Source organism: Leopardus geoffroyi, chromosome B1, assembly GCF_018350155.1.
Source record: "Leopardus geoffroyi isolate Oge1 chromosome B1, O.geoffroyi_Oge1_pat1.0, whole genome shotgun sequence".
Lineage (NCBI taxonomy): Eukaryota > Metazoa > Chordata > Mammalia > Carnivora > Felidae > Leopardus > Leopardus geoffroyi.
In genome coordinates, this window is record NC_059327.1 from 25,165,934 (window position 1) to 25,179,624 (window position 13,691).

Sequence of the window (13,691 nt, forward strand, 5' to 3'; positions counted from 1 at the left end):
AGAGCATTTTGTGACCAAAGACTTTTTTTTTTTTTTAATTAAAATCAAATTGAAACAGACTCACAAATGAAAAAAATAGGTGTAAAGGAGGGGGAACTATGTAAGGGATTGCTGTCGAATTATTTTGTAACTGTGAAATCATTGCTTAACTCTGCTGAAGTTCATTTGTAAAGAGGTTAATCCCATTTACCTTGAAAGGCTCTTATAATCTGCCTTGACCATGACTGGGCGTATATGGTGTTGTGCTTGCGAGCTCAGGCTGGGAGTCAGCCTACCTGCTTTTGAATCTCAACCCTGCCGCTTACTAGATGTATGATACTAACTATGCATGTGATATTAGGCACTTAATTTCTTTATGCTTCAGTTTTCCTTATCTGCAAGATGGAGACCATAAGTATATTTATCTCAGAGGGCTGTGGTGAGGATTACAGATAAAATAATTGTTAGATTTTAGGAAAAGTTAGCTGCTCTTATAGTTATCATTTCATATTTTCTACACGATAGCAGAGAAAAGCTCAGTCCTGCCCTGATTTGTATTTCCTAGGATGCATCTGCTTGGCCAGTAGTTAGACCTCCATGCCTCCATCCCTTCCAAACTAAGTGCTCACAGCTCCCGACCAAGTTCAACAACTCAATTAGTCCCTCTGTCCTCCTCCAAACCCATTTATTTTTATTTTGAAAAAAAAAAAAAAAAATCAGTGCTTATTTTTTTGTGTGGCCATTAATAGGCAATGACATTAATGTTCCTGGATGATTTGCATGTGAATTGTTTTCTCTCTGGATTACCTCCAAGTTTTGCCCATTCAATTGATGGTCAGTTAAAATACAGAGGAATTCTTGACTGACATCTAGAATTTGGAAGAAACAGAAGGGAAAACTAGACATAAGAATCATACACCATCCTGCACAGAATAGTGTGATAGGTAAGGAAGACCAGACCAATAAGATAATCTGAGATAGTCATCGCATGGTTTGGTAGTTACATGACACTCTAGTGACAATTTAAAAAATAATTTACATAGGTCACACGCATGATTCCCACGATAATGATATTTTGATTGTATTCTTTCCCTCATGTTAATGCAGTTTACCCCAAATCATTTGCCTGTTTGCATGTAATCCTTAGATAGGTCAGCGAGGCATCAGTAAGCCAGCAGAGGTGTTTAAGGAAGAACCTTCCAGTAATCTCCCAGACATTTCCGGTTACTTCAGATAGTGGGACTCTGTAGGGCCATCAGTGAACAGGAAAGAAACTGATACAGTATTAATAATGGCATCCAAGTTTTCATATTACTTCAGATAGAGCAGCAAAATTTATAATTAAGCAAGTTAAGGCAGACTGAACACTCGTAAGTAAACTGTGTATGCTTACACTCGCTTATGACTTGTATTTCCTTTGGAGGACAATCCTTAATGAAGAGCAAGATTTTTAAATGATTATGATATTTACATTAGCTTGGCTCTTCAACAACATATATGTATATATCTCCAAAGGCAGAAGTTAGAGTTAAGAGTGTTTTTCACATGAATATACCAAAGAGAGGTTATCAGCCACAGAGTTCAGTATTTGCATACAAAATAATGTCTGGATGCATAGAATTCTTGTGCTCAGCAGATGAAGAACAAAAGATTGCTATTATTAAGTGGCTTCTTATTTACATTCCTGTCAAAATTATGTGAAACTCTTTCTCAAGAACCATTCTAGAGAATCCTCTTACGTAAAGAAGGGTGTATGCGTAGGTGGTCGCTCACACAGGTTAGCGCAAAGCTTTTTTGGTGCACTCTGATAAACTGAGTTCTGTATAAGTGGCACACTACCACCAGAAAGAGAGGACTTCAAGCAGATTTCTAGCAGAAGCCTGGGATTAAAGATGCATGTGACAACAAGCTTCAGGGAGAGGAAAAATCCACTCATAATAAAAAGGCCATCAAGCCTTCGTTGTAAGAACTTCTCCAACTCTGAGAAGATTTTCTTTCTACCAAGAAAACCGCTTATACTCATGTTTAATGTCCTAATTTAATGGAAGACACTAAATTAATTTATATCCCACTTCTAGGTCTGTTTTCATTGTCCGTCCAATGCAGACTATGCACTGAACAATACAAATCCCACGTGTCATTTCTACCAGACAACCTCACCAACCCAAAAGGTGATGATGTGGTCTTATTTTAGAGCCAAAAGAGAGTTCTATACATCAGTCATTTTCAGATAAACATGAAAAATAATCCCTTACGCTTCTTTGAAAGTGGTATCGTTATTTCAAGATGAAGCACAATCACTGCAGGAAGAAGAACCCAAGACAGATGAAATGTTATACAAAACAAGAATTGAATTTTTGTCCAGGGTTACAGAGGTCCATAAATTAAAAAGGCTTCTGTCAAATGTCGACTCCTGATTATATCTGTCTCCTGATCCCCCATGGACTTAAACAGACCCAAGGTTAAATCTGAACAGGCGTAGTGACCATACAACATCTAATCTGTTTGTCTACAGTGTCAGAAACCCAGTCTTTCATTCGTAGGACTTAATTCTGCCTAAATCCCTAATATGGCTAATAAAGTGTGGCTTGCAGTAAGATAAGTGCCCAGATTTTTAAAAATCCAACAACAGATCCTCTGTCAAGGACAAAAACTTGCCCCTTAACCATCTATTTATATTGAGAGCCAAAATAAAACAGCACTTCAACCAGATTCTCATTTCCTAAATATTCCTTCAGTTCATAAGAAAAGTATCATTCTAGGTGAAAACTCCTTAGTCAATCTTGGTCTTATCCTAAGTAGACATTCCTGCTTCGAATAAGGTCAGAAAGATACCACTGGGGTACTTGCAACAACTTCTGATACCTACACATAGCACTCCCTACCTGCTGACGGTGCCTTTAAAAACCTTCTGAGCAACACTGAAAGCCTTGTCATTTACATATTTGGAAGCAAGTTTGCTTACCATTTAGAAAAGTCCTCATAACAACTTGTCTCTCTCTACCATCTCTGGCTTTTCTGAAGTATGAGGAAAGCCTTGGCAACAAAATAATTTATCACATCATTCAATTTACATGCATGCCATGGAAAAGGTTTACCTGTTATCTTGCAGACAAATCTAAAGTATAACCAGAGAAGCAGAAATTACCCCCCTTCATTATAAAAATGCTGTTCTAAAAAGGTATACTTAAAAAGAGAATCTTGTACAGAATTGTCAAATCACTATGTTGTACACCTGAAACTAATATGTCGTAAGTTGACATAGTAATTAAAAAAAAAAAAAAGACAACAACCAGAATCTGTTAGAATCTGCGTGTAATACTGAAAAATGATACACATGTATCTTTATCATAACTTTGCCTTTCAGGGAAAAGAAAATCCTCACCATATTGAAGTTCATTTTATACTGCTGCTTCTTTTATATTAATAATTTATGAATACCCTTTGTCAAATGCTTTACATGCCAGGCTCTGTGTTCATCCAAATATTTAAAAGATGATCAAGTCATCATCTCTACAAAGCAAAGTAAAAATGCATTAAAAATAATAAAGTTGGATGCAAATTCAGGTAACCATACCAAACCCTGTGAAAAGACCATGGTCCATCTTTTGGAGGAACTGTCTAACATGATCTGGTCAATCGCAGTTGTCCTTTTTCTCGGCAATGATACACCAGTTGCCATGATCGTTCCCGGAGCTCAGAACATGCAGCTCCGACACGTTCTCCTTCAGCAGGCCGTAGAGCTCGCCCTCTCGAAACACATGGTAATAGCGCATCAAGGCTCTGGGATCCAAAACGTCGGGCTGTTGTTCTTCGACAGAAATTGTGGCATCTGGGTTGGAATCTGTGGAGTCGACTGCAGAAATCCTTCTCAGTATTTTACTAGAAGGGTCGCCTTCTTCTACATCACCTGCATTCACACGATTCGCATTGGTGTTGGTGCTTTCCAGAAAATTCCTATCTCCATTTCTCCTAACTTCTCTTTGCTGGCCTCCACGCAGATGTTTCTTTGTGGCTGGTGCTCTCAGCCACTCCAACTGTTTTTGCGAAGGCTCCACAAACACATCTTCATCTGAAGTTTGCTGTCTTGTTGACAATGGCTCTTGGCGATCTAAGTCTAAACTGGAGTGTCTGGAAGGCTGGATCGATATGGTGCTATTGGCCCAAGCCTCTGTAGTCTTCAGGGGCCTCACTCTCTCAACTTGCTTCCTCAGAGTTGATTCATCCAAAGACCTAGAGAAAAACCAGGAACGAAAAGATTTTCCGAATGTGTTATAGAATCCATTTTCTTCCTCTCCTTCCTCAGAGATATTTGCACAACAGGCTCTGGCCATCAATGGTTCATAGTCCATGCTGTGGGACCGTTTGGAATGACCTTGCTCTTTAAAACAAACAGAGCAGCTACAGACAGAACAAGGAGGATGGTAGGGATGGCTTCTTTCCGGATGTCCACACTGCTGTTTTCTCCCAGGCTGGCTGGAGTCTGAGAAGAGCTGGGAGCATAAAGCCCTGTTCCACGGGACAAGCACATCTTGCTTCTCAAAGTGCCGGTTCTTTTGTTCCATGGCCCAAACATAAATCATCAGCTGGCCTCCAGGAACTAAGACCCTGGCCATTTCTTTTATTGCTCTGATTCTTCTCTGTTTTGTAGAAAAATGATGGATGACTGAAAAAGAAGAAACGAGACTTCAATGTGTATACACATACATAAACTCTCAAATTTATACGCTAGTATTTTACATATAATGCAATTTCATACAATGCAATTTCAACACACAATAAAACCTCTTTATTTCCTACAGGGCAGGCCACGTGGTGGGTATAGCAAAGCCTTGTTTAAGGGGAGATATAGTTCTTATCTTTGGCTCCTATACTTCCTACACAATCTTAGGTAATTATGTAACGTATATGGATTTCAAGTTTGTTCATCTATAATAAGACACTTAAATAATGTGGGGGCGCCTCTGTGGCTCAGTTGGTTAAGCATCCAGCTTCAGCTCAGGTCATGATCTCATGGTTCGTGGGTTCAAGCGCGGCGTCTGACTCTGTGCTGACAGCTCAGAGCCCAGACAGAGCCTACTTCAGATTCTGTGTCTCCCTCTCTCTCTCTGCCCCTCCCCTGCTTGTGCTTTGCTCTTTCTCTCTCTCTCTCAAAAATAAATGAACATTAAAAAAATTTGTCTAAATACATAGATAAATTGTAAGTTCCAAATCCTTCCAGTTCCTGAATCCTATGAATTTGTTAAGTAGAAGGATGACCAATGTGAATTAATGAAATTTTCATGGGAGCACTGTTAGGTAAGTGTTCCCAGTGGAAGACTATGAGATAATTCTTTACTTTAACAAATGATTGGTACTTCTTATGCACCAAAAGATTAACACCACTAATCAATGTTAATAAAATTAATACAGCAAATAGAAGTGGAGAAAAATGCTAAAGATTGTCTTCTTACTTAGATAATGCAAAGATAAGCCAGCCTAGCAAAAGTCCAAATGATTGCTTATTATTTTTTTAAATATTAATATAAAGTGGCTGTGGATGTGTTTTTAAAAATCAACATATAGAGGTCATTGTTTTTCTTCCAATCCCTGCAAAGTTAAAGTGGAATTCAAGTAAGACTGTCTTTACCCAATCTAATGATGAAAATATTAGGCGTGTTTTCATCAAACAGTGTGTGGAAAGTGCCAGTCTATGAGTTCTGAGAGGAGTCCAATCCCAGTACTATGTCAAGAGAAAAAACCAGATTGTTTTTCCACATGGAGGGGTAAGGCCTACCCCGTGTCTCAGGAAGGAAGTTAGTCCCAAGGGAAGTCTGGACACTACGCTCAGGTATGAGTAGTAAGATGAGAGAGAGAGGATAGGAGGGTTCCTGAAACCCTCACCATAGTCCAGCGGGCAGCGGTGGTGTTAGGCAAATAAATCTCTAGTTTACCTGCCACAGAGAGATGGTAAATATCTAAAATGAGATTCTCGTATAGAGAAAGCTGTCAAAGGAAGATCAGTCAACAGGCACACACGGTCTTGTTACCAATCAGGTTTTCGTCCCCACAGTCTCACACAGCACACATGCCCTGGCGTCCGCTGTCCTGCCATGCAGAGGTGGGAGAAGCCAGACATGCGATGACATGAAAATGGGTTGGACGAACAGGACACCAGAGTATTTTATCCTAGATCTGACAGCAACTCACCTTGTGATCTTTGACCAATCACTTGACTTCGCTAGGCCTCAGACTGTTCCTCACTCCAATTCCCAAAGAGCCCCCACTTTTTTTACTGTTTGTTTATTATTGACACACAGAGAGAGAGAGAGAACACGAGTAGGGTAGGGGCAGAGAGAGAGAGCCACAGAATCCAAAGTAGGCTGTAGGTTCTGAGTTGTCAGCATAGAGCCCAACGCAGGGCTTGAACTCAGGAACCGTGAAATCATGACTTGAGTCCAAGTTGGACGCCTGTCTGACTGAGCCACCCAGACGCCCCACCAGAGCGCCCTTTTTAATGGTTAGTTTGAAAGCTTACATTTCTAGAGGCAGAGTCTTGGTCACTGAGCTAAAAGGAGGCACAGAGGTCAGGACAGAGGTAGGATGATCCTAATGTTCATATCTATGACTATTCATGGCTGTGAATATCTCCCATGACTTGCACCTAATCCACTCCAGAATGTCTATGGGTGTATTTTCTACATATGGTTATCCCTTGTTATCTGCAAATTCCATATTTGCAAATTTTGCTACTTGACAAAACGTATTTGTAGCCTCCACAACAGCACTCTCAGTGTTTTCCTGGTCATTTCTTGACATGCGTGTGGTGGCACAGAGCTCCCAATGTGTGTGTTTCCATCTAAGGTTGAGCAAGGCGACCTCTACTTGCCTGTTTTGGCTTTCTCCCTGTCAACAAGTGTCCTTTGGTGGCCTGTTTAGTGCCACGGTCTTTGCATTTGGTGCTTTTTGTTGGTGATTTCGCTGTTTAAAATGATCCCTGAGCATAGTGCTTAAATGCTGTGTGGGGTTCCTGAGTGTGAGAAGGCTAGGGTACGTCTTGTTAGATGAGCTTCGTTCGGGCTGTTGCCAGGAGTTCAAAATTGAATAAATTATCTTTAAACGGAAATACATGTAAAATAAGGTTGTGTACAAATCAGTTGACAAAAAATGCAGCGACAAGAGGCTCACAGGAACTTAGTCCTTTATTTCCCCTGGGAGCAATGGCTCTGTATTCACTAATTAAGTGTTCGAGGAGACTTCATAGAATATAATTACTGTGAATAATGACAGTTGACTGTGTTCCTTTCGGGGGCCAAAAAAGAAAAAAAAAATCATTAAAATAGGACCACTTTAATATAGTAATCTCTTTTTAGCAGATTCCTATGTCTTCAACATTTTAGAATTCTGGGCTTCAAAAGAAGTCTTTTTTTAAAGGAAGAAAGTTTTTATACATAATAGTTCCTTAAACATCTGTTATGTGATGTTTCACTTTAATAGCATAATATCACCCAGGAAATACCTGAATCTTTTATATTGTTTTATATTTATATTTAACATGTAATACTAAGTAACTTTTAGGCCAATTTTTTTTGAAAAACTTTACAAATGAAGATTTCTTCATTATATAAAAAATGTATTATATATGCATCTATATATTCTATGTAAAAACATTATACATGTAACCGAAATGGGATGTGAAGATGCATTTTTATGAATTATAAATGTCAGGAAACTATATTGAGTTTTTTTTCTTTTATTTTAATTTTTTTTTAATTTACATCCAAATTAGTTAGCATATAGTGCAACAATGATTTCAGGAGCAGATTCCTTAGTGCCCCTACCCATTGAGCCCATCCCCCCTCCCACAACCCCTCCAGTAACCCTCAGTTTGTTCTCTGTATTCAAGAGTCTCTTATGTTTTGCCCCCCTCCCTGTTTTTATATTATTTTTGCTTCCCTTCCCTTATGTTCATCTGTTTTGTCTCTTAAAGTCCTCATATGATTGAAGTCATATGACATTTGTCTTTCTCTGACAAATTTCACTTAGCATAATCCCTCCAGTTCCATCCACGTAGTTGTAAATGGCAAGATTTCATTCTTTTTGATTGCTGAGTAATACTCCATTGTGTGTATGTGTGTACACACACACACACACACACACACACACACACACACATCTTCTTTATCCATTCATCCATCGACGGACATTTGGGCTCTTTCCATACTTTGGTTATTGTTGATAGTGCTGCTATAAACATGGGGGTGCATGTGTCCCTTTGAAGCAGCACACCTGTATCCCTTGGGTAAATACCTAGTAGTGCAATTGCTGGGTGGTAGTGCGGTTCTATTTTTAGTTTTTTGAGGAACCTCCCTACTGTTTTCCAGAATGGCTGCACCAGCTTGCATTCCCAGAGACTATATTGAGTTTTTAAAGGCTAAAAAAAAAGAATCCCCTTTTGTTTAAAAAGCATAATCACAACTTAAAGGCAAAAATAGTATTCAATAGGGGCACCTGGGTGGCTCAGTCGGTTAAGTGTCTGACTCTTGATCTCGGCTCAGGTCATGATCTCACAGTTCGTGAGTTCAGGCTTTGTGCTGTGTGCTGACAGCACAGAGACTGTTTAGGATTCTGTCTCTCCCTCTCTGTGCCCCTTCCCTGCTTGCTCTCTCTCTCTCTCTCTCTCTCTCAAAATAAATAAACAAACAAACAAACAAACTTAAAAAAATACTGGTCAATATATGTATACTATAGCCACATGTTCCTGCTGAGACCCCAGAAAATAGGTAGGTTGAATTCAAGTACTGGATTCTAGAATTCGATGGGAAGTTACAGAAGATCATCTTTAAAGTCTTGTTAATTCTTGATATTAATTGTTAATTCTTGATATTGTCATTGTAATTCTTGTTAATTCTTGATATTGTCATTTGACTTTTCCAATGTGCAGGTCTCCTTTAACTGAAAGCGTAAAGCAGAGTTTTGCAACCTCAACACTACTGACATCGTGGGCTAGATAATTCTTTGTTGCAGGGGGCCAGCCACTAGATGACAGGAGGTTGTACACACATCCAGTTGAGCCAGCCAAAAATGTCTCCAGACATTGACAAGTGTCCCCCAAGGGTGAAAGGGGCACCATAACCCCATGCCGAGAATGACTGGCATAAAATAAGTAGTCGATTGGCACTATTGTAATATATTGCTAAATTTTCATAGAATTGTCAAGCTATTCTCAAACTAAGTGGAAAGAGTGTTTCTTTCTCCAAGCTGTCAGAAAAACGTGGAATGTATAATTAGATACCGTGTTGACCTCTCAAATTATTATTAGGAGTCATGGAAAAAGCATGTCTCTTTATATATATATTTCTTCATGCTAAGATTAGCAAAAGTGCCAGCATAAAATTCTAAATAGGGAAGTAAATATGTACGGACCTAAGAGACTATCAAAATTTTTCATAATATAGTTCTAAATGTGAAACCTCGCTGAAAATGACCACGTCACATTAATACAGTTACAGTTCCGAAAAATACATGGTGTGTTTCCACCTAAGGAAGCATTTTTCTTCAGAAGATGGCAACCAGGTATGTTGCATTTCTTCCGCGGACAAAGCAGGAGACCTAAGCTGGAAGCAGAGAAGGACCTAACCACGTACACATGGAGCATTTATTTGCCAGAAGTCGGACAGCTGGGCGCTATCCCCGTGCCCGCCACAGTGGCTCATGGCACATCCTTGAAACTCATGTAAACGAACATTTAGCCTCTGACACTAATGTAAAGGAACACAAAGAACAAAGAACACACTTCTCTGACCTCTCCCCGATTTCTCATTCTTTAGGTGGAATGCCCAACCCAAAAGCTTTCTTTCCACTAAAGATTCAAAACATTTTAATGAGTTTCTTGGTGTAACAAGACTCCCTCCTCATAATGTTTATGCCCAAAATGGACTTGACCGTTTCATCTGCAACTAAGTAGGGCTGGCCTACAGCAGGTTTCCACGGCAACCACCTCCTGCCAGTCCTGACTAGTTTCAAGGCTGTGGCCTCCAGGCCTGCATCCCCTCACTGTGCAAAGATATAGTCCCCATCTATTATTGAATAGATTAAGTCCTCATTTCCTTCAGGAGAGAGCAGTGTCCTCGTGAATTTTTATCTCCCAGTTTTTATCTAGTCAGTCAGCTTTATATAGGATCACCTTGCTTTGTGTGTAATCGATAGTCAAATAGATTAATTTTAAGTGTATTGGAGCAAATCCTTTGCTTTGCAAAAGATTTTCCTCTTTGCAAAAGAACTTGGTGCAAGGTTCCCTAGCACGTTTCAATGGGACTAAAAGTCTAAGTTTCAGGATTACATGTATTGAGTAAAATGAGCCATATCTGTGTATATTTCAGGCACAGGTCTTTGTTGTTTCTTTTCACTTGTGGGCTGTGTGTTTTTATGGGGCACACTTGTTGGGAAAATATGAGGAACATATTCCCTAGAGTATGAACAATCTCTGGGAGTAAGAGAGCCGAGTGATGTAAAACTAATGTAGTCCGGGACCGGGTGGGGCCATCTTCCCTGGTGCCCTCATGCACCAGTGAGTAGCAGATGGGATGAGACATCCTGCCGGGTGACATTCAGTACATGAGTTTTACAGTGTTCTGCTAATAAAGGACACAGTCATGACCTAAAGTAGGTAATAAGACTCCTAAAGTTCTACTTCGCATTGGGAGAGCCTGGCTCCATTTCAGTATAACAGAGTATGAAATATTTCGATGACTAAAATTCCTCTAATACTTTCTCACTCATAAGTAAAAGAAATTGGAATGAGTCATCGGAACACAGTACCAGTTTGAAGGTTTAACTAGTGAAAACAATCCTATGTAGCACCTTAAGTACATTTGGGATTAGTCAAATGATCCAGTTGAAATATTTTTAAAAGATGAAATGAATCACACTGGTGTTTCTACAAAGAATGAATGTTGAGTTGTGAGAATGGCCTCCACCATTCATGCAATGTTATTGTCCTGGTGAAGAGGGAACGTGTGACCAGGCTGCCTTACCTCCTATGGAGATGATGGCATCGAAGCCCTGATCCCTAAAGGGGAGATGAAGGTTGTCACATACCATGACTTCACATCCTCTACTCCGGGCAATCTCTACCAATGGCCCGCAGTAGTCACAGCCCAGGGTGTACACCTGGCTGTTCACTTTAAGATACTTTCCAGTCCCACAGCCTGTAAGAGAAAAACCTGTGTTACATACTGTCCTCCCGGAAAGTGGAACACGGTCAGTTTGTCTTACGACAAGGAATAGAAACAACTTTGTATTAACTAACCGAGACAGACTACAACGTGGTTTGAAGATATTCACAAAAGCCAAAGAAAGATCTTCAGAGGGCACTTACATATGTTCATCCATAACAGAAGATGGAAAAGGATAGGGAAAAAGAAATAACATTTATTGAACATTTAATGAGGTAACGTCCATAGGGATTGGCCCACTAGCACAACCAAAAACTGTTAGCTGGCTCATGACAGTGGCTGAGTTTCCTAGTACCCTAGGAATGGTGCCCAGGCCTTTACAAAACTACCTTCACATACATATTTCATTATGCAGAAGTCCGTACGTGATGGCATTTATTCTCATGTTATCTCTCCAGACATTCTTAACATTTACTGGCTGCATAAAACAAACTACTGCCAACCATTTTCACTGGATATAAACAAAACAATCTATACCATAACACACGTTTTTCAAAAATTTGGAATTTGAATTTGAATGAAAAGGGAATTTCGAGAAATTTTTATCCAATCTATTGTCAGTTCTTGGTTTTAAATGATCTCTGTCGACTCAGCATACAAGCTTTAGAGCTATTTTTTTCTTCTTAAACAGACCACTTAGGACATTCATTTGGCAGAGACCCAAGTAATTCAATATTTACACAACCCAAAGATCTAGATCAATCAGATCTGATACTACAATGAAGAAGGAAGTAACAGGAGTGAGTAACCATCTTGAAACAAGACCTTCTGGGGTCTGATACCTAGTATTATATTGTAACACGGACATAGCAGTGAATTCCTTTTTCAGAAATATTTAAAGATATCATGGGAGCTGATATCCCTGAAAAAATATCTACCACTCTTCAAGCATGATTAGTTTGCTGCTTCCAAAATGGCAGGCCATTCAAAATTATATGAGACACCAAAAGTATAATTAAAGTTCATCGGTGATGCCATCTGAGACAGTGGCAAGTACGTGAATAAAAACAAGATTTCCAATGTCGTCATTTTAATGTGATTGGGGTCTTAGAAATATTTTAGATGTCATAGCCACTGTTCCTAAGAATACTTATGAGGAAAAGTAACCAATATTTGAGAGTAGTTATGAGGAAAATAGGATTCACAAAGTACTTTAAAATTGCAATCCTGAATATTTCCAAAGATGATGGTCCTGGTTGAAGGAAAATAATCTAGCAAATGTGTTTGCTTTTTTATTTTTAATTGGCTCAGAGGATGCATATAGAAAAATGAAAGAGAAAATTACCTTCGACTAATAAGAACAGGTTCATGACAAACTGGTGGTTATCAGATGGGATGGGTGAAACAGGTGAAGGGGATTAAGAGTAACACTTATCGTCACGAACGCTGACGTATAGAACTGTTGAATCGCTGTGTTGTTTTTGTTTTGGGGGTTACTTGGGGGTTATTTTTATTTGTTGAATCACGACATTGTACACATGAAACTAACATAACATTGTACATTAATTCAGGAATTAAAAAGTAAAAACAGAAAGAACAGGTTCATGGACCATTAGAGCTAGGGGGAGGTGTTCAGAGGGCGTCTGGCAATACTGAGGCAACCCAGTCCTTGTCAAATCTCAGCATCACCATCTAGGGCCCATGGCACCCTCGATTTATCCCATTTTCGTTTCTGATAGCATTCATTTTGAAGCATAGTGGTGGATCTCGCAGACATGATGCAATTATTTATTTTCCAACTGCATACACTGAGACGATAGAGAGGGGAAGATTTTATCCTAATGAGGAAATCAGAACTCCTGCCAAGTCTAGTGACCCCATTATCTTAAATGTGCAAGAAGTATATCAAACATTTTTGATACGGCAGCAAGCTCCAGTACACAAGTCACGCGGCTTTACAAAATCTCATTAAATGATAACCTTTCACAGTATTGAAGAGAGCTAACAGAGTGCGTGCTTACATTCCTCTCTATTTTCTATTCCGTACCACACTCAAAGAAGAAAACATAATTGCCTCAATTCAACGAAATGTTTTGGTGCATGGTGGGCGAGTGTTTGCTAGAAATAACTAATTTGAATGTTTCCTCTCGAGTTTGCAGGAACAACTACATTTTTTAAATTAAGAGTTTTTGCTAAGATCTTTATCTGAAACAGAATTCTCTTTTCCCGTAGGAAAGACAAGAGTAAAGCCTACTTATTTCCCATTTTATATACATTTCTTGAAAGCAGAGATGAAGGGATACGTTTTATTCTGTAGGCACGGTGCTTGCCACGGAGCAAGAGTTCTAAATTTTTATTGACTCCGTGAAGGAATGGTAAATAGGGAATGACTTAGTAAATTAAATCTTACTACAGAGATTAGGAATAAACACATAGAGTTAAGAGGCAAAGGGAATCTTAATTATTGAAAAGGAAATTTTTGTTATGTACACAAAAATACCATTTTTAATACTATTAGGACAGATGGTTGTCTCTGATGTCAGGTAGAAAGGTAAC

General features: G+C 39.2%; 1 protein-coding gene across 6 annotated transcripts in view; it reads right to left on the reverse strand.

Annotated features, from left to right (window-relative positions):
- Positions 1-685: 685 nt before the first annotated feature.
- Positions 686-13,691, reverse strand: part of TRMT9B (tRNA methyltransferase 9B (putative)) — a 73,491-nt gene continuing 60,485 nt past the window's right edge. For 5 of the 6 annotated variants that reach the window (XM_045455484.1, XM_045455510.1, XM_045455501.1 and 2 more), the window contains exons 4-5: positions 10,995-11,168; positions 686-4,645 (exon numbers count right to left, since the gene is read on the reverse strand). In XM_045455484.1, the coding sequence (XP_045311440.1) occupies positions 3,615-4,645; positions 10,995-11,168 (1,205 nt within the window). In that variant the 3' untranslated portion in view covers positions 686-3,614. Of the gene's footprint in view, positions 4,646-10,994; positions 11,169-13,691 lie in introns of those variants that run through there. The other variant, XM_045455521.1, reaches the window with a different exon arrangement.